The 20936-nt window shown below is 39.1% G+C and overlaps 3 protein-coding genes across 4 annotated transcripts; 1 reads left to right on the forward strand and 2 right to left on the reverse strand.

Annotated features, from left to right (window-relative positions):
- Window positions 1-854: 854 nt before the first annotated feature.
- On the reverse strand, window positions 855-2187 carry LOC103927728. Its single transcript, XM_048573817.1, has one exon. The coding sequence runs from the start codon at window positions 1847-1849 to the stop codon at window positions 1025-1027; it is 825 nt and encodes a 274-aa protein (XP_048429774.1). The 5' UTR covers window positions 1850-2187; the 3' UTR covers window positions 855-1024.
- Window positions 2188-3016: 829 nt separating this feature from the next.
- On the forward strand, window positions 3017-11406 carry LOC103927729 (endoribonuclease Dicer homolog 3a-like). Its single transcript, XM_048573968.1, is given in 25 exon segments — window positions 3017-3256; window positions 3401-3531; window positions 3534-3592; window positions 4092-4205; window positions 4320-4454; window positions 4742-4811; window positions 4892-4956; window positions 5041-5172; window positions 5278-5427; window positions 5537-5678; window positions 5762-5867; window positions 5950-6142; window positions 6235-6395; window positions 6488-6706; window positions 6787-7052; window positions 7290-7558; window positions 7643-8160; window positions 8246-8331; window positions 8404-8621; window positions 8726-8935; window positions 9094-9567; window positions 9692-9967; window positions 10066-10621; window positions 10714-10825; window positions 10904-11406. Coding segments are annotated over 25 exon segments (4926 nt in total). The 5' UTR covers window positions 3017-3200; the 3' UTR covers window positions 11112-11406.
- LOC103927704 (phosphatidylinositol/phosphatidylcholine transfer protein SFH9) lies at window positions 10650-16019 on the reverse strand. 2 transcript variants are annotated; one of them, XR_007254432.1, is made up of 16 exons: window positions 15754-16019; window positions 15461-15511; window positions 15055-15355; window positions 14862-14961; window positions 14373-14639; window positions 14189-14266; window positions 14004-14105; window positions 13883-13932; window positions 13689-13788; window positions 13504-13593; window positions 13315-13413; window positions 12992-13082; window positions 12482-12873; window positions 12296-12370; window positions 11951-12131; window positions 10650-10794 (listed from the first exon to the last, which is right to left on the reverse strand). XR_007254432.1 is itself a non-coding variant. In XM_009336649.3 (15 exons), exons 2-15 carry the CDS (start codon window positions 15465-15467, stop codon window positions 12075-12077), a joined length of 1809 nt encoding a protein of 602 aa, XP_009334924.2. In that variant the 5' UTR covers window positions 15468-15511; window positions 15754-16019; the 3' UTR covers window positions 11735-12074. The 2 variants fall into 2 exon arrangements, 1 of the variants encoding a protein (XP_009334924.2); XM_009336649.3 differs by lacking the exon at window positions 10650-10794 and having other exon boundaries at window positions 11735-12131.
- Window positions 16020-20936: the final 4917 nt, after the last annotated feature.

Consider the following 20936-nt stretch of genomic DNA (forward strand, 5'->3'; position numbering starts at 1 on the left):
CAGTTAGCATTCAATCCGATGGGAGCCCAGGGTGTGCAGAGGAAATGTTGAGGGGCAGAAGTAACCGCCGTTCGGGTGCCTGCCCCAAAGGGACGGCAGGTCCATGCATTCGGAAAATTGTGAAGGATTGCTACCGGAAGTTAAGAGCAGACTGACATATGATGGCAGAGCCATAAAGAGTTTCCCAGTGCAAGTTTAAACATTCTTCATCCGTTAACCAATGCGTTGAAGATGAGGAAGTACAAATCAATTACTTCACCCTAACATTAAGTTTTTCTAGAGGACCCCACGCTGATTAAAAAAAAAAAAAAACTACTCAATACAGCAGAAAGGACGTACTAAGTTTTTGCCAGAACAACTAGTATGACACTAATTCACTGCATCTTAGCTAATAACACAAGGACGTGTGAAAAAAGTTAAAACGGCCTTGCATTATTAGCACATGATGCCACATGTGGCGGTGAACCTGTGCCATGCACTGTCTTCTCCCTCAAACACCAAAATGACACAGATTTTGATTTTGCAACCAACGTAGCACCTAACCAACGGAAAGATGATGTGCTTCGCCTCTATACTCAAGTTCGAATCCTCCTCTTCGTAATTCAAGTTAGAGGATCTATTACAGAGAATAAATAACAAATTCTATACCTTGATAACATTCATTCATCATATTAATATCCTGGTGCACTTAAACCCTAAGCACAGAATTATTAGCAAACATTATCCATAATCCAAAAGCATCATGCACATGTTAAGCTTAGCAGAGAATACGAATCTGTTCATCCCTAAAAAAGAAAAGGAAAACTAACATGACAACATCAAATTGCAGAGAGAGAGAGAGAGAGAGAGAGAGAGAGATTGAATCCTTGACAAATTAAACTTAAACTCTATGACACTACGCATAAATTCTGGGCTTCAACTGTCAACTATACAAATCCAATTCAACAACGAACACAAGAACCATAACATTATACTCGAATCGAAAATCTACCTTGGAAACGAATTAGGTTGATGAAATTCATGATCAGCTGCTGCCGAAAGCTGTGTTAATGGAGTCAACAATCTTCTGCTGTGACTGCAGGATCATGCTCATCCTCTTCTTCTCCATCTCCACTCTACACCTCTCCGTTTCCTTCATCATCTCCATCCTCGTGTTCTCAACCCCGATCAACTGCTGGGCGAATGCCCTCATCTCGTCTGCTAATTCCACCACCATCTCCCTCCCCCTTTGCTGCGCCGGCTCCACCACGTCTCCGTCGTCCACCGCCTCTCTCCCCCTCTTTAACGCCGCCGGTCCCTGCAAAAACGGGTCTTTTCCGGAAAATCTGTTCACAAACGTCGGCCTCCGCAGGATGTAGTCAATGCTCCGGACCCTGTTAGAGTTCTCCTCATCGTCTTCGTCATCGCCACCGCCGTGATAATCACGCTCTTCTTCCTCTAGCTGATGTGGCATCTCCCCCATTGGCATGGCCGAGATGGGCATGGGCCCGCGCTCCATCTGCTCCATGAGCTCGAAGAAGGGCCAACCGGACTTTGTCCGCTGGCCTAGGCGCTTCTTAACGCCGCGGTGTCGCTGCCGGAGCTTCTCCATCTTGTGGCGGCACTGCGTGGCGGATTTCGACGGCTCGCCGTACTCGTAGCCGCACCGAGCCGCCACGGTCACCGCCACCTCCTCCCACTGGCTCGACTTCAACTGTCCCCTCCTCAGCGCGTACCACTTCTCCTGGTAGGCCCGGATCAGCTGCACCGTCTCCTCGTGGGTCCACGGCAGAGGCTGGGGCTTCTTGGCGGAGGGTGTGGGCGAGGCGGAGACTGAGGCCGTGGGGGAGGGCGGGGGTGGGGTGGACATTTCTGTGGGGGTGGTTAGGGCTAGAGATTTAGAATTTTGGGATTAGGGTTTGGGGGGAATTGGGGGTTTTTTGTTTGAGAGCTGTGGAGGTTGGTGGTGGCGGTGGCGGTGGTGGTGATGGTTGGGCCGTTGCGGGGACTTGTTGGGGTTGATTTGTGGGTGGGGCCCAGTAGTGGGTTGGAGGAGTTTAGAGTTGAAGTCAATGGATCCGAACCCGGTTTTGGAGTTTAAAAGAGTTGGAACTTGGAAGAAGCAGCAAGCTAGTTGGGCTTTTGTTTCCCTGTTTTTAACGTTTTCACGGTTTGTACGGTTTTATCCCCGGCACGTCATTTGTCATAACTCATGAAATTTATCTCAATAAAATTTAGTTATATCTCAACAATTCTTTATCGTTTTTAATGTTACAGCGAATGACTTTAACACCCTTCTTTTTAGTTTATGCACTCTTTTTGTTATTGCAGAAAAAATGAATACATATTCAATTTGCAGTGCATCAACTTTCAAAAGTAAGCCATTACGTCCCTTTTTCGATTGCATCATCTTTATTCGACGAAACATAACAAGAATAAATGAATTTCTTCCTTGGGTGACATATAGTCTCCCAGTTAATTTGATTTCCAATTACGTTATAACTTTGTTGTAGCATTTTTCATTCTTATAGTTTTGTTTTGCTTTCAGGGTTTAGGCTTTAGGGTTTAGGATTCGAACCCACACCGTCATGCAAGAAGTTTAACTCTTTTTTAGCACTGTGATAAAGGGCTACTTGCCCATGTTGTCTTAATATTTCATCCCTTCAGTTTTTCCCCATTCACAAAACAGTTGGAATCACATACATACATATACGTACAAAAAACATGCAACAAAATTTGAAAAAAATTAGTACATGTCTCTGTGGGTTCCTCCTTTTATTGGAGAGATTTTTCGGTATAATTCGGTACATCAAGTGTTTAATACAAGTGGTTGAATACTTGAATTTTTTTTATTTTCAACAACTTGTACTATGACACTTGATGTACCGAGTTGTGTTTTCGAAATATAATAAAATTTCTCCTTTTCTTGGGGTAGTGTGGGGTAGTGTGGGAACCACTCACACTGGTTGCATTTAAGCATGCATTCTGCACACTAGCCACAGAGTCAGAGAGTACCGCTTTCAGAGCAAGTCCCAGAAATACCCGAAGTAGCAACCTTCATTTAACTCAAGGCCATTCCAAAACCAAAAGAAATAATCCATCTCTCTCCCTCTCTCTTTCTATTTGTTTCACAACTTTCAAACCAAAGCTCGCACTTTCTCTCTCATCAGAAAAATCTCCAGAAGAGAGAGAACAGAAAAAATCCTTCAAGCTTTAAGAACATGGAGTCTAATGGTATCATGGAGCCCACTGTTCTTGATCAGTTCATCCCTAGAAGGTTTTCTTTCTTGAGTTTTTTTTTTCTTCTAGTTTTCTTACCTTTTTTTGTTTGTTTGTAAAGTTTGCAACTTTGAATCTTTTGTTTGTAACACAGAAAGTTTGTGTGTGCGTGTTTTTTTTTTTTTTTTTTTTTTTTAAATAGGTACCAAGTGAGAGTGTTTGAGGTTGTAAAGCGGAAGAACACGATTGCGGTGCTGGAAACGGGAGCTGGGAAGACAATGATAGCTGTGATGCTCATCAAGCACGTTGCTGAGGAGACGATGAGGATCATGCCCTCTCTGGAGATAAAAAGTTGATCATTTTCTTGGCTCCGACAGTTTATCTTGTCACTCAAGTAAAAACTTTGATTCACTTCTTATTTTTCAGCTATTTTGTGTTTTTGTTTGTTTGTTGAGTTCAAAACTGTCCCAACTTTATTCCTCACTTTTAGCTAGATGATCTTCCAAGGAGAACTTAATTGTTTGATAGAAATTTAATTTTTTTCTTCTAATAAAAGTTCTTTTAGCAAAGTGCTTATGATCACGAGTACTTCTTACACAAGTAGTCACAAATGACGCATGCTGGGACTGTTTCAGAATGGGCTAAAAGCGATTTCTGACACTCAGAAGTGCTTCTAACTAAGTTTGGTAGAAAAATTTAAAAAATCATTTCTATAATGTTTTTCTAGCTTCTCCAAAAAGCACTATAATTTTCAATGAATTTTTTGACGTGTTGCTAATGAAACACTGTAAGTGCTTACGAACATAAATGCTTCTAGTAGTCCCAAATGGATCCGATGAAAAAAATTGGAGTTATCATTCAACTGCTGAACCAATTTCAATTTTGTTTGGCAGCAATACAAGGTTATTAAAAATTCCACAACTCTTGAAGTGGAAGAGTACTATGGAGCCAAGGGAGTGGATGAATGGACCCGGAGCTGTTGGGAAACAGAAGCTAATACACATGATGTAAGTTTAATTTTCTTCGATTTTCGAGTAATCGATGCTTAATCAGCTTTTTTTGTACAAATCATTTCCGAGATTTAGAGCTAATCACTGATTTATTTTCTTCTTATGCTGTAGATACTGGTCATGACACCACAGGTTCTCTTGGATGCCATGAGGAATGCTTTCTTAAACTTGGAAATGTTTAGCTTGATAATCTTTGACGAATGTCATCGCGCTACCGGCAATCATCCCTATACGAAAATAATGAAGGTAGTTTACGGATTATAGTTTTAGTAATGGTTTCCTACTTATAATCTTCGATTTTAAGAGTCTGTGGATTGTCTATCAAGTTGACTCCACAATCGTAAGGGGCAACGAGCATCTGAATTATGCAGCGAAACACCATTGATGCAATTACATGCACATACACACATATACATACACAATGTTGATCGCTTGCTCACCAGTGAGTAGGAGATCATGAGTTTACAAAGTAATATGTATGTATAAAAAATTTGTTCAAGTACGTCTGAGTGACTACTGTCATGTTTTTGAAGGATTTTTATCACCAATCTGTGAACCGGCCAAAGATTTTTGGGATGACAGCGTCCCCTGTTATAAGAAAAGGTCAGATATTGGTGCTTCATAGCTAGTGAAGTTCTACAGTCTGTTATGCAAAATATTCAAGAGATCTTTTCACACTTCAGGTGTCTCATCCGCCATGGATTGTGAGGCTCAAATATCTGCACTTGAAAGCATGTTGGACGCTCAGGTATGTTGAGTTTTTTATGTCGTTATATTCTCCATTATTATTAGACATTTTGTTGTCTAAATCTCTTGTGACGTGCTGAGGCAGGTTTACACTGTAGAAGACAGGACTGAAATCGAAACATTTGTTCCCTCAGCAGTCCACAAATGTAGGTTTTACAAGCAAGCACCATCCGCCTATTCGGATCTGAGGGAAAAGATGGAAGCTTTGCTGTCGAAGGTAGTCCTGCGCCGTATAATTTCTTTCGTTCGCAAAGTATGTTAGACTTATGTCTTAGCTACTGTACTTCTGAATACACTAAGGGGTATTTAATTTCATGGACAGTATGCTTCTGAGTTGGAGTTGCAAGAGCAAATGCCAAGTCAGTTCCAAGACATCAATGACAAGATAAAGATGTTGCAAAAGCGGTTACACAATGACCACATGAAGATCTTGTACTGCCTCGATGACCTTGGCATTGTATGCGCATATGAGGTACCCTTGTTCTTCGTCGAAACAAAAGAGCAAAAACAGAAGAAAACTAAAATGTGCTAGAAAAATGAAAAGAGGAATGTGATCTGTTTGGTGTTACCACTTTTTATAGGCTGTCAAAATTTGTCTAGAGAATGTCCCTGATGCCGAAGAAGAGTGCCAATTCTATAGAGAATGTTCTTTGCATTTGAAAAACTTTCTCGATGAAGTCTTGCTTATGATTGCCGGATTTCTTCAACCTGGTATGCCAATCGGTAAGTTTTTTTCTCACATTTCGATTGGTTGCATTGGATTTATACTTATTTCCAATTGATATTACTTCCTTCGCACTGCTTAGGCTGCGAACTTCATGCAAACTTTGAGTCTGACTATACAAAGGCATGCGATTTGGGTTTCATATCTCCAAAGTTATACGAACTTCTTCAAATTTTCCAGTCATTTGGGTAAGTAAAACTACTCGTGGCCAAGTCCATATTAATTAATTTTGTTATTAAGTTAATTTATTGAAGTGCTTTGCCATTGCAGAACCGGTAGCAAAGTTCAATGCCTCATTTTCGTAGAGCGAATTATTACAGCTAAAGTGATTGAAATATATGTTAAGAAAGTGCGTTGCTTATCTCACTTGACGGTTTCATACGTGACTGGAAGTAACGGATCAGCTGATGCGCTATCACCGAAGCTGCAAAAGGAAACTATGGAATCCTTTTGCTCCGGGAAGGTACCTAGTCTTTCACATCATTGATTTCAACTTATACGAAGCTTTGGTGTTAGAAAACCACTTAATCAGTGAAGAAACATTTCTATGATCAGGTCAATCTGTTATTCGCTACGGATGTAGTTGAGGAGGGAATACATGTTGCAAACTGTTCCTGTGTGATTCGTTTTGACTTGCCCAAGACCGTTCGTAGTTATATCCAGTCCCGGGGAAGAGGTCGAAAAAATGACTCCCAATATATCCTAATGCTTGAAAGGTGAAGGCTTCTTTTTGTAGTTTCATATAAAAGTGACTGCAAGTCGACAAAAGATAAATTTTGGAGTTCGAGTTTTGACACATATTTTACAGGAGCAACAAGAAGCAGATAGATCAAATGTTCGACATCATCAGGAGCGAACATTCAATGACCGATACATCTAGAAACAGAGATCCTGAAGTATGCACCTTAAAAGCTTGTTGTTTTGAGGAAACAAAATTGTATCGTGCAAAAGTTACTGGAGCATCAGTTACAACGGATTCGAGTGTCAGTCTTATATATCGATACTGCGACAAGCTCCCGGGAGATAGGTATGGATATTTTGCCTTGTCACTCACAAGTTCTATTGAGCATTTTTCTGTATTTCCTAACTGGTTGTTACAAAATGTAGGTACTTTACTCCGAAACCAACTTTTGACTTCGGAATTTCTGAAGGGTTGTACCAGTGTAGGATTACATTACCCCCAAATGCAGCTTTTCTAACAACGGTCGGTCCTCTGAGCAGCAACACGCATTTGTCCAAGCAGCTAGTGTGCTTGGAAGCTTGTAAAAAACTCCATGAAATGGGAGCCTTGGATGATCATCTTCTCCCGCTTGTCCAAGAACCTTTAGAAGATGATCTAATTCCAGAAAGAAGAGGATTATCTGCTGGTGCAGGTATGTGTGTATATAAATTTATAGACCTAATTTTTCGAAAGGGTAACCATTTAGCATTGTTGCTGTTTGGACGTAGACCAGTTCAGCTATATTTATGATTCTAATTCTTTCTAACATTTGAGAGTGAAAATTAGTAACCAATGGCGTTTTTGGTATCGGCATCTCCTTCCAAATCTTTCTTTAAGTATGTTTCCCTTGAAGTGCCAACATTTCTGATTTCAGTTTTACTTTTGTAAGGAACAACGAAAAGAAAAGAATTACACGGCACAACATCCATCCGGGCATTATGTGGCACATGGGGAGAAAAACTTGATACTGTTTTTGAGGCCTATAAGTTTGATTTCTTGTGTAGTATCGTTGATGAGACATATTCAGGATTTGTTCTACTAATCGAGTCAAAACTCGATGATGATGTGGGAAATATCGAAATGGATCTTCAACTCGTCTCAAGGATGGTTAAATCTTCGGTCTCTTCAAGTGGAAAATGTTATCTGAGTGCAGAACAAGTAAGATTGCTATCACAATTCAATAGTTTCTTCTTCTTATTTAAACCACTTTCTGTAATTCTATGCCTGCCTATTTTTAACCAGGTGACGCAAGCCAAGCGCTTTCAAGAATTTTTCTTCAATGGTGTGTTTGGGAGATTGTTTTTCGGGGGCGAATCAGAAGGGACAACGCGAGAATTTTTACTCCAGACAGAAACAAAATCACTCTGGAGCTCAGCATATATGTATTTGCTTTTACCCGTTGACACATTGGACTCTTCAAAAGTGAACTGGAGAGGGATCAATTCTTCTGTTAATGTGGTAGAATTTTTGAAGAAACAATACTCCACGCATTCCAAGTGTTTTAATGGTGATCACAGCGAGTTGCCACTTTCTAGGACTGGTTCATCCATGACAGAGTCGAAGGCTGCGAATCATATCCATTTCGCTAATAGTTCAATTGATGCTGATAATCTCCAAGATATGTTAGTATTGGCTATTCACACAGGACGTATCTATTCTATCATCGAAGTTGTCCGTGGAAAATCTGCTGAAAGTTCTTTAGAGGAAAATGTTGATGATGCATCATCGACATACAGTTATGCTCAGCACTTCAAAACAAAGTAAGCGATATGCAATCCCCATGCTATGTGTTAGATTTGTTGATGTTTTTTCTTCAGAACTTTCTCATAGCACGATCATGTTCAGGTATGGGATTTCGCTTGTTTATCCCGGACAGCCTTTGCTGCGGTTAAAGCAAAGTCATAATCCGCATAACTTGCTTGGTGCCGAAGGTATGTGTTGTATGTTCGGAGCTTTGTTTTACAGTTTTCCTCATGTACAGCATAAGCATATTCCTAAATCAGCAGGTGCTTCGTCACAAGACGGTCGAGTAATCAAGGAACAAGCTCATGTTCGTATGCCACCCGAGATCTTAGTCAGTATTGATTTTCAGGTGGATGTTCTACGATCATGTTACTTGCTACCGTCAGTAATGTACCGGCTGGAGTCACTAATGCTAGCTAGCCAGCTCAGAGAAGAGATCAATGGCCAAACTAACAACTTTAAAATATCGAGTTCATTGGTTAGTTCTACTATCTTTAATGTCGATGTAATTTGTTCTTCATCCAACTTTCGTTGAATCATTCAGTACTATAACTGTATCTGATACAAACACTTTGTGTTTAGATTTTGGAAGCACTCACAACACTTAGGTGTTGTGAAGATTTCTCGTTGGAACGTTTGGAGTTGCTCGGAGATTCAGTTCTCAAGTACGCTGTGAGCTCCTACCTTTTTCTCAGATATCCTGAGAAACATGAAGGGCAACTAACAGCTCGGCGTACTAGGGTGATATGTAACTCCAACCTGCATAAACTAGGAATCCAACGGAAGATACAGGTATCAAATGCATTCGATATTTCATGCTATAATTTGTTTTCGTAGTAAATATATCAAAGTGTTAGAAGATCCTAAAAACACATGAACTTGCATTGAAGTCTGTAGCTTAGGCATCAAGGTGCTCACACAAAAACAAATCTTTTTTATGTGTTTGACAGGGATATATACGTGACAGCGCATTTGAACCACGCCGTTGGGCAGCTCCAGGGCAGCGGTCTAGATTCCCTGATCCGTGTAAATGTGGAGTGGACACCTTAGAAGTGCCTTTGGACAGCAGATTTCAAACTGTAGAACCAGTAAAGGTCGGAAAATTCTGCGATAGCGGCCATAGATGGATGAACTCGAAAACCATAGCAGATTGTGTTGAGGCCCTCATAGGAGCCTACTATGTCGGCAGAGGACTGTTTGCTGCACTACATGTAATGAAGTGGCTTGGTATTGATTCTGATTTTGAACCCAAATTAGCCACTGAAGCCATTACGAGGGCTTCCCTCCGATCTTACTACCCAAAACATCAGGACATCGCTGCCTTGGAGTTGAAGCTTGGCTACCAATTTTCGGTTAAAGGTTTGTTACAGGAGGCCATAACACATGCCTCTCAGCAAAAACTAGGTGCTAGCTACTGTTACCAGGTTTGAACTTGATCTTTTCTGCAGATTTTGAGTCCCTTTAGTTTGCTTTGTTTCCAATTTTTTTTCTAGTACACAGAAATTCATACAATAGCTCATTTTTCTACTTACTTGAATAATTTGACAGAGGCTCGAGTTTCTTGGCGACTCCGTGTTGGATGTGCTAATCACACAGTATCTCTATCATAGCCACACAACTATTAATCCGGGGCAGTTGACAGACTTGCGATCAGCTGCTGTTTGTAACGAAAACTTTGCCCGAGCTGCTGTGAGAAGGAAACTTCACCCACATCTTCAACATTGCTCCGGGTTACTTCTGAATCATATCACAGAGTATGAGAAGTTGTGTACTGCTGAAGCTCTCAACACCACCAGCCTACTCGAAGACGTAAAAGGCCCTAAAGTACGCCTCTTAGGCCTTATTCGACTTAAACTTCTAAACGGTTAGCTGCTCTGTGTTAACGTCAAGTTTTGTTAATAACCACGACTTGGTTAATGCAGGCTCTTGGGGACATGGTGGAAAGCATAGCTGGGGCTATATACATGGACAGCAATCTCGATCTTAACAAAGTATGGAGGGTGTTTAAACCGCTATTATCTCCGATCGTGACCCCTTCCACTCTGCAATTACATCCGCTGCGTGAATTGACCGAGTTATGTGGTTCTCTTGGGTACTTTGTGAAAGAAAATTGTACTAAAGAGGATTCATTGGAGCATGTGGAAATGACTTTGCAGCTGGAAGATGGTCTTTTGGTTGGGAATGGGTACGATCGGAGCAAGAAAGCAGCTAAACAGAAAGCAGCTCGTCAACTGTTGAAGGAGCTCCAAGGTTGCCATTCAGTGTTTAAAAGGAGAAAACTTGATCCTGACCGTGTAGATGAGCTCTCTTCCGAAGGCATGGAGATTGAACCCTGCAGCCAACTGAATGATACTCATTCTTCAGAGTCGATCAATCGAATTGAATCACCATATGCAGAGTCGAGAACAGGTCCTACCCCGACCAATTTTGGTCCTAACAAAATCTACAGTCACAACATTGTAACCCCAAGTTTGCAGGGTTAGTGAACAAATGAATCAACCTATTCCGCTGCTCGCGGTTATCGTTATTTTCTCCCATTTCATTTACATGCTATTCATTCTTGTCTGCAGCTATAGCTCCGATCAGCACGAGGAAAGGAGCAGCTCGGGCTTCTCTCTTTGAGCTGTGTAAGAGAATGCAGTGGCCAATGCCTACATTCAAAACAACAGAGCATAAATCGAGGTGATTCGAATCAACCAAACGGCACTTAATTGTGATCTTTTCCTAGGGACTAAACTAACTAGTGTCTTCCTCCTGCAGAACTCTAATCGAATTTGGTGAGGGCTCTGAAAAGAGAATCGGTTTCAACAGCTACGCATCGGAAATAAGTTTGCAGATACCAAACTATGGGACTGTTGTATGCAGAGGAGATCCTAGAGCTGATAAGAAGAGTTCATATGACTCTGCAGTAGTTGCCCTGCTTTACAAGCTTCAACGACGGGGAAAACTTACAATTGGGTGCTCTTGAGGGGTGGGAAATGGCTGGGTTGGTTAGGTTGGACTTCAACCCATTGGTCAACCCAATAGGCTCGAGGTGGTACTATTGAAACTCATTTCCACCCAAGAAAATGGGCAAACCAACCCACCTGAACAATTCTAAGACAAGGTTGGGTTGGACAGGTTTCGTGGTTTACTTTGTTTCTTATTCCTAAAGTGTGTATGAGCGATAAATAATCCACAATACATGTCATATTAGACCTAAATTATGTGAATTGTATTGTAGGATCTTTGTTTGTTGCTTGATATTTGAATTTCATTATTTTAAACATATATGTTTAAGAATTGTTTGCTATTCAAGTGGGTGGGTTTCAATCCTGTTATTAATACTTCAACCCAACCCAATTCATCTATTGGACGGGTAGTCAGATTTCTACGCAAAAATAAATGTTTAAAGCTTACAACCAACCCAACCCAACCAACCGAACCAACTTCAGTTAGGTTGGTTGGTAAGCCCACTAAAGTGCCCAACCCTAGATAGTTAGCAAATAATATCCAGAATCAATCGACATTGTCGATGTAAACTCTGCTTTAGTAAATTTTGTATTGGTATAAAAATTGAAAAGGTCAAGTATAGTAGTGTATCAGTCACAATGAAAAGGGGGAAGAAAGCTATGTACATAAACACCAAGCAGGTTATAAACACGCCTTTCTTCGCTGTGACCCCGATCATCAGCTTTATAATTTATTCTCTCTATTCTCCCTTTTCTTGATAACTACTATCAATCGCCAACTACAAAAAAACTGGCACGGGAAAAAGAGAATAAAACGAGATGATTGTATCAATGTGCTACGGAAGAGATCAGTCACCTTAAATGACAAACCAATTAAAATTGGCTCAGTACAACTCAGATGTGGTAATATTTGCATTTGTGAGTCAACAGGCAGTGTTGGCCGGCAATATCAGTAGGCCCTTGTCCCAAGAAACTGGCCTTCATCTTCCCGGGTCGTGGTTATTACTGTAACTTCTTGGCCAACATGAGTTTGATCCCTGCAATCGAGAAAGCCTGATGTTAGAGGCATATTCATGTTGTGCTAGTAACATAAACGAGTCATATGAATTCCTAGCCAACCGCATACTAGTAAAAAGAGGCTCCAAATTTAACTGCCTTATAAATGACATTCAATTTATTTCTAAAGGTGATAGGAACTTACTGTTAAGCTGTCCTCCTTTAAACTTTCCAGCGACTCCGCAAGCTCCACTTGTTTTGATGCAGTTGCAAACAATGCCTGAAAGAAAAAATCTAGGATTAGTAGACGACTCTATACGACGGAAACAAGAAACCTTATTGGTACATACTTCAGAATAACCTATGATTACAAGAAAGATGGTTGACTTACTTTCTTTGTCTTCTGTAAGTCGTACTCTATAGATTTAATGCGACTTAAAGATTCGTGAAGCATGTCTTCTTTCTCTTGAGGAATTTTAATAGGTTTGCTTATCAAATTGGTAACCAATACTTCTAATTGCTGCAGCCTCTGCCAGAGAGGGTCTACATCTGTTCCCTGTGAATACTGTTGTTCCTGAGAGCTTGAATTTTCAAGTGGTGGAGATTTGCATGGTGTTTTTAAGCGGCTTTCTGAATAATGTGCTGCAAATATCCTCTCTAACATTGGGAATATGAGCCATATGCCTGTTAATACTTTGAGTATGAAGCGAATGGTTAAACTTGCTACATGTGGAATGGATGTCTTCAGCGACCTTGTCAGGGTAAAGTTCAAGGGTGAATCACCTGTCACAAACAAGTTAAACTTGAATAAGAAACTTCCAAGTCTGAGGCATGAAAAGCAAGCTGCCACTATGTTACGAGTAAATATAAGCAGCTTGATTAATGACCGACGATCACCTACTTGTTAAACTTGAATTAGCAACTTCCATTCTTCCCACAGCACTGCCTGATTCAACTAGGCTGCAGGGAGATGCAGAGTCAGTTGCCCTCTCCTGAGACAAATCAGACAAAATATAGAGGACGAAAGAGTTAGAAATTAATTGATATTTTATCATTTTTGGTCTATGAGGAATTCAAGAATTACATGAAGGGCCAAAATAGTAAGTAACATCTTTAATTTTGGTTAGATATATAGATGCTATTAATAAAATAGCTATTAGAGATGTAGTCAGTAGTGAAGTCAAAGGATATGACACCCAAGAAAGAGAACTTCAGAAAATTTACTTCGTCAGATTGAGACTTTGATAGCTGCATGAAGGCAGAAGTACTTGACCTCATTTCTGATCCCGACTCAGCTGCAGATACTATTTCACTATCTGTAGTCTGCAAAGTAAACCCAAGAAATGTGAAATATGATACATGAGTAAAAGGTCATAAAGAACAGTATCCATTGAAGGTTTGGCTTCAAGTCACCTTAGAGGTACGCCGCTTGATTCCAAAATCATCGCCATCAGAAGAACTTTTGATTTTTCTCAAGTACATTGCTTCTCCAATGTGTACCAGCTGCAAATAGAAGTCAAATGAGTATGGAACCGACAAGAAAACCACCTAATATTCGGCCTATTAATTCAAAACTGTTAAATCCATGTGAACCGTACTTTCATTATTTCTGGATCATTCCAGGGTCCCTTCCCAGACCTAAGGCACCCGCCTTCATTTGGACACGAGCAAGTTCCCCCAAGGAAATCCGGAAGTTGACTGTTTAAAGAAAAAGTTGCTGAAATAAGTTTCGAAACACAAACCAAAAAAGTTCCAAATCGAATTAATTTATCAAATGGTAAGAAGTCCCAACCTTGAGTCTATGATTTCCAAAAGCTTGTTTTGAAATCTGTTGCCTAAGACCTGCAGAAGAACTTATTAGTAGTCCATAGGACCTTCAAAATGAAAGTAACAAATGAAAAATATCCACATACATGTATCTTTCCAGTAGTCCTTGGGTCAAGAAACCCTTTTGCTGTGTTCCAAAGTAGCTTGAATCCGTTACCAGCATTTACCACAAACATTTGATTTAACGTCTGGAGAATGAGCTAGTATCAGAAACAAATAAGAACCATTTCATTAAATATTATAAGTTGGTTTTGGATAATATTAAATCCACCTCAGGATAGTTATCGCCATCCATTTTCTGAATGCGCGTAACAAGGTCATGCGCAAACTTGCCAAAGCTCATCCAGTTCTGCATGATAATAATGATAATAAAAAACAGGAAAAAGTATAGTTATTGCTAAAAATACACATGATGCATAGAACTGAATAAATCCATTTTTGAGTTAGGAGGTTACCATCCCCTGGACATCTAGTATAGCAGTCGTCGAATCTATATGCCTTTTGGCCACAATAGAACATGCCGGGAATTTCTCAGCAAAAGCCTTCTCAAAACCCTGGACATGATACTTTAGAAACCGTTCCACTGTGGTGACATTCATTAGCTTGCCAGGTTCAACTTTTCCAAGTCTTTCAATATAAACAGGCCGTCCTGCCTTGTCTACCCCATGATAAGCATGAGGATAAAAACGCTGAACATCTTCATATTCACTGTACACGAAATCCTATAAATTTATCATTGTAACACCTCTATTAGAATCCTGAGAATGAAATGAAATGTCTGACAAAACAGGCATTAAAAAGTTCCTCTTGTTCGATATTCTGTAATCTGTACATATTACTGACAAAAGTTTTCATTCTTTATCAATGAAAATGGAATAGTAAAAGATATACAGGCATTATACATGTATCAGATGTCCTTCGAAGTACTCTTAATAACATTATACCTTCACAATAGATTCTACTCCAAACTCTCTCCTCCAGTTGAGCATTTCGGCCCACATTTGAAGAGATTTATCAATGTCGAACTTCCTCGCCTTCAAAAATCTGCATAAACAAAGCCTAGCTGTTAGTAATCGAATCCAAAAAAGCTAAAGGGACAATAAAAAATTTACACTATCATTGCAACGAGTCTATCACCTTAGCATTGTATGATAATCATCAAATTGAGCCGGAAGCATATCTTTAGCAACCAATGCCTCGCGAAGCGTAATCACAGCTTCTTCCTCCTCAGCATCCCGAGCATCTTCGATTGAAATCGACGCGTAGCGGCAATTGGCCACACGCTTGCCGCGCTTTCTAAGAGTGTTTGTCAATCTCAAGGAAGCATTTGGAGTTCTTTTCTTAAGAGATCTGCTCCGAGGCCTCCGCCTCTCGGCCTCGGAGGTTTCGAAATCAAAAGTTCTGGACTTTTCGTCTTCTTGCAACGAAACTACTTCTCCTAAAATTACATATCAAAATGCAGAAAAATGGAAATTTTGGATCAAAAATAAAATTAAGATCCGATTTTTGTAGAGAATTTCATTGAGGAATCGGAATAATGTACCTGGCATTGCTGCTAATCAAATCGGATAACAGCTGGAGCTCGGATTACATTCTGCATCGAATAAGAACAGCAAAACAGAGAAAATCAAATTAAAAAAAAAAAAAAATCAAATCAAATCTACGAATAAAATCCGAAATTTCTTAAAAAAATACTCAATAGGCCAAGAAAACGACTAAATCTACCAAGATTTTAGCAAAATCTCCGATAACCGGGAAACGGATCGAAAAACAGAATCCAGAAACGAAAATTCAAAGCCGCGAAAAAATGTCAAAATTTCAAGTTTGCATTCGTACCATAAGCTGATCAGGTGATTGAATCGGAAGCGGAACGGCAAACTGCAGGCGAAGCGCATTCGCCGGAACCGAGCGCGCGCGTGGAGGAGAATTTCGGAAAGAATTGAATTGAATTGAATTGTTTATGCTGCTTCTCTCTCTGTGAAATAACAGGTGATGAAAGAGAGAGGGAGAGAAAGCGAAATGGAGGTTGCTTTCAGATTAAGATGGCATTTTAAAGAGGCAGAGGAGAGACAGAGAGAGAGAAAGAGAGAGAGAGCTGAGACAACAGAAGGAACGTAGCGGAAGCGCAGAGGAAGAGAGAGAGGCATGTCGTTGTCAAAGGCGTTAGTTGAACAAGACGAAGCGTACAACGGGCCGTTTAACTCCGTCATCTGTTTTTTTTTTGACAAGCGATAGGTGAACTTAACCTCAAAATAGGATTTCAATAATATAGTTCAAATTCACTTTTAGCTATAATTGAACTTAAGACATCTCACTTTCAAGTCAATATGAAGCATTTATAAGTAAAGATGAATATCAATATACTGTGCAGTCATCTGCTTCTTTTCAGTTTTTACATTTTTTTTTCTTTCAATTCTCAGTTATTTCTTTAATACAATTTTCAATTTTTGTTCGTCACTTAGTACTATGACTAAGTAATAAAGACTTATAATTTTGGTAATATTTTTTTTACATATGATAGTATAGTTTACACTAAATTTAACTAAATTGCATGAAAAAAGAATTTAAACTTGAATGAATAGGTGAGAACACATTGCTCTAAACTAGACTCATGTTGCAATTTTAGTAATTTGTTAAGGTAAGTACGATTTTAATAATTGCCAAAAATCGATTTCGGTATTTTCGTAAAATTCCACTTTGGTACATGTAGTCTCAACTCAAAATTTTTAATTTTGTAGATTGTCAATTTAAGAATAATTTAATTTTGTCATCTTTTTAATAAAACCAGCACGGAAAGAAGCATATATGCGTTGGCGTGGCAGTGTTAAATTTTAAAAAAGAAATTTACTGAAGTGTCACATATATCATTTATGAGCTAATTATCCCAATAAAAACGACATAATTAAGTTTTGTTCTCTTTTTATACAAGAGATATTTAATTTAACATAAATAAATTCATGTCTGCAATTAAGTGGTAACTCTTAAATTGCTCCAAATAATTTAACAAAACTGTAAGGGTCGAAGCAGGACCTCTTTTTTTTTTTTTTTTTTTTTTTTTTTTTCCTGAATTCCAACAATTTAAAATTGTTTAATTTTTCTAATTTTTTTTTTTTTTAGCAAACGATATTATTTACACTAAAGATGAGGGGAATGAGCTTAGCCTTATAATGAGCTAATAATAATGTGGTTCAAATTCACCTTTGGCAAGAATCGAATCTAAAACCACTTACAAATGAAGAGAAATATTACTAAACCGTAACACACTAGTATTAAGTGGTAATTTTTTCAACTTTTAACTATGTTGGAGAAGAACCTTTTTCTGTCTTGGGGCACGTTTTATTAATTCTGCCTTCACAAATTCAATATTGATTTTTGCAAAACAGTTAATATTTTTATTTCTGGAAATGTTTTCCCAAATAAGTTGGTCTTTGTTTGTTTGAAGTGTTAGGGTACTAAAATCTTTTAGGATTATTTTGGTTGGGTTGTATCATTTTTCTTTGATTGTTCATTTGCATTTGTTTTGGCTTTTTAGTCAATATCGTCTTTGAGATTGGCATTCTTCATTTTGGTCCTTAAAATTTAAAATCTATTGACATAGTCCATGAGTTTGTACATTATCAATCATTTTAGTCATTTTGTGAAATATTCTTTAAAACAGTAACCAAAATGACAGAAATACTCTCAGCTTAAACAACAATAGACCAAAATAATTTTTAAAAACTGAGGGTATTTTTTTCTATTTTATCCTTATTTAATGGAGATTTTTTACGGAATGATCAAAATGATTGATGATGGACAAACTCAAAAACCAAAAAGAGAAATTATGCAAATCTCAGAGATCATTTTAGCTAAAAACTTTTTAGGATCATTAGTTCATTTGTTTTGACAGCCCGTCCCGGGAATGTTAAAATGTACGCGTGAAAAGATAGTTTTGCCCCTAGTGCGTTTTCTTTATGTTTTGTGATTGTTTTTGGGTTCCTTCTTGGCATGTTTTGGGCCACACACCATAACCTGCACCCACACCCATTCCCTTGCCCTGTACTCCCCTGTCCCGAGCCCCATTCCTTTCCCATTTCCTTTGAAACGTACGGACACACCCACAAACCTATCAAACCTTCACAGATCGAAGAAACCAAGCACATATTCAGACTCGTGAGGCTTGTAGGAGTCCAACTATACCTTTTTCAGGTAAGAACACCTTCGTTTTCACGTCAATTACACGATGTCCGATTTGAGGTACTGTTCATGCACACGTGATTTCTCATGTTTTAGGGAATTTCAAGCTTGTAGGTAGCTTGATGAGGTCCCTAGGAGGCTCGGGGTGGTTCGTTTGATGGTTTTGGACGTCGGGATCACTAGTTTCGAAGTTGGCCGGAGTTGGGTTGATTTTTCAGGTGAGATTTTGTGGATTTTAGCCCTTGAAAGTGGTATGATTGTGTTCCTCTAGTTCTAAGCTTCATTTTGGTACCAATTTTGTGAAATTTGGATGAAAAACGAAGAAGATATCAACGTTTGACGGAATAAGTTCTAACCCCTCGCTGGAGAAGACGACGGAATATTCCGTCAAGTTTGACGGAATATTCCTGACGCCGTTGACAGAATCTGTTAAATCTGACGGAATATTCCCTACGGCGTCAGTTGACGCCGTCAGGGTGCCAGGCACGTGCCTACGCGTGTGGCCGTGCCTTGGCCGGCGCGTGAGGGCGCGTGCAGCGGTGAAAAATTATTTTAAAAATTTGGGGATGTTCCTGAGGTTGAGTAGATCACGTTGGTGTATTCATATACCCCATTTGAGCATTGTATGAGGAGTTATTTCTAAAGTTTGGTTATGTGCTTTAAAATTAACGTTTTTATAGTTATTTCGCATATAGGTGAGACGTATCCCGAGGACGAGCGTGGTCACTCGAGGTAGGGGGTTACGACCCTTCCACTTACCAGTGAGTGGGCTTTTGGTTTTCCGTATATACCTATATACTTATATTTTCCCAGAAATTGTTTTGAATTGTCATTTGCCATATGCCATGCATTGGATTATCATTATTTATGCATCGTTACTTGCATTATTAGTTGTATATATATATATACATATGCATATTGGGTGTTGCGGACGCACAGGTAAGTGCCAGCTAAGTGTTATTCATGTTTACATTCAGTAGTGATTCGAGATGCTTAGAGAGCTCATAACCTGCACCCCCGGTGTTAGTGCTCCTGCCCAGAGTAGGGCACAGCCTTCACGTGTTGTTCACCTCCCGCACCACACACTCAGCTTGGATCCAAGTTAGGTGCACAGTCCTGTCGTACAGACCACTTTAGGTGGTTCCGACTCGTAGGTGACCCGCGATTATTCGCACAGCCTTCACGTGATCGTAGCACTAGAGCGTTTATATGTATTACACCCAGGCCTGTCGTACAGACCACTTTAGGTGGTTCCGACTCGTGGGCAGGTTTAGTTATTGAGATTGAGATTTGAGCTCTAGACGCAGCCGTACAGGTCACGTTAGGTGACTCCGGCTGCCAGACTATATGATATTGATATGATTTTCAGCTGAGCACTTGCATTTCATTGTGAGATTTGGCATGGCATATCCTGAAGTATGATTGATATATTTATATATATATACATATATATATATATATGTACATATGTTTATTTTCTGGGAAGTATATAGGTTTTACGGCGAGGGGTTAGAATTTATTTGTTAAATGGTTTTCGAAAAGCTTTGTTTTTGCCCACTCACGCTTTTGTTTTGCGCCCTTCTAGGTTCTAGCTATCTAGCAGGTTTGGTGGTTTCTCAGAGAGCTTTCCCGGCATTTCTGACAGACGATCACCAGCGTAGGGCCACCTTCGGGTGTACTGTTGTCGTGTCATTTTAGTTTGGACTGCCTTAGGCGTTGCTCTGAACTTGTGTCTCACTTACGCTAGCACTTATTTCCATTACCTTATGTATGCTAGTTTTATTTATTCGTACTTTTCACATTACTATTTTATTAGCTTCCGCACTGTGCACATGGTTACGTCACTTCCACGTGATGGCCAGCATGCCCTGATCTCGATCGGGGTGTGTCATTTGTTGTTTTACATTCTTTTGATGATTGAGTATCAAGTAGTACTTGTTTAGAGCAATTTCCTTTCTATTTACTTAGTTTCTTTCTTTGGTGTAGCTTTTTTTCCAGAGATTTTATAGACTTTATTCAAGATGTCTTGGATTTTGAAGTTCGGATTAATGTTCAAGGTCTCTTAATAATTTGCTGAGATTTGGAATTGACATTGAGGATTTCGTTAATAGCGCCACTGTCATGGAGGTGATAGCGGTGGTGAAAGGCAATGTTAAGGTTGGTTCATGTTGAACATAAAAATTGCGTGGCGCTCTTTTTTTCTTGTCATGAAGTTTTGTTCCAAGTGATTTTCTTCCAAAAAGATTTTTTATTGAGATCCACATCATCAGCCTTCATAACTTAACTTGATGTCTTCTCTCTTGGAAGTTAGTTGCAATGATATTTGTAAGACTTCCTTGTTTTGTTTTATGCGCCTGATGTTAATCGATTAGCGTGTCTTTTAATTAAAACGTAACTTTAGTTTATGATATTCATGTTTGATTTTAGATAGATTTTAATATCTTAAAACATCTCCAAAGAAGATGTCAAAAAGTTCACATCAGCAATAATGGTAATAAAAGACATCACTAGTGTTTTCCAACCGAAATGTTAATTCCTATGTGGCATGACATGGAAAGGCAACAGAGGAAGTTGTTGTCAAATTTGACAGCAGCTTCAAATATATTTTTAGTAATTAATAAATGCTTTTCATAATTTTTATACTTATCTTTTTTTTTTCAAATACTAATTACAACTATAAAAAGTAAATAACATAATAAATAATAGTTTAAATTTGAAATATCGGTTGGAGAACAAAATTTATAAAAATATCAATGTGCCACATAAGCTTTCAAATTTAAATTTTGTGTTTAAACTTTGATATCTCATTTGAAGACGGTCTTATGCACTATCTTACTATTAAA

The sequence above is a fragment of a genome, unplaced genomic scaffold (genome assembly GCF_019419815.1).
Source record: "Pyrus x bretschneideri cultivar Hongxiangsu unplaced genomic scaffold, Pyrus_bretschneideri_v1 Contig7, whole genome shotgun sequence".
In the NCBI taxonomy this organism is placed as follows: domain Eukaryota; kingdom Viridiplantae; phylum Streptophyta; class Magnoliopsida; order Rosales; family Rosaceae; genus Pyrus; species Pyrus x bretschneideri.

Bases quoted from the DNA above. Each gene is read 5' to 3' on its own strand.
- LOC103927704 (XM_009336649.3), bottom strand. The intron at 14,267-14,372 runs GTAACCTCCTAA...ATTATCATGCAG, and splicing joins TACTAGATGTCCAGGGGATG to AACTGGATGAGCTTTGGCAA. The intron at 13,594-13,688 runs GTACGGTTCACA...TTCTATTTGCAG, and splicing joins ATGATCCAGAAATAATGAAA to CTGGTACACATTGGAGAAGC.
- LOC103927728 (XM_048573817.1), bottom strand. From the start codon at position 1,849: ATGTCCACCCCACCCCCGCCCTCCCCCACGGCCTCAGTCTCCGCCTCG.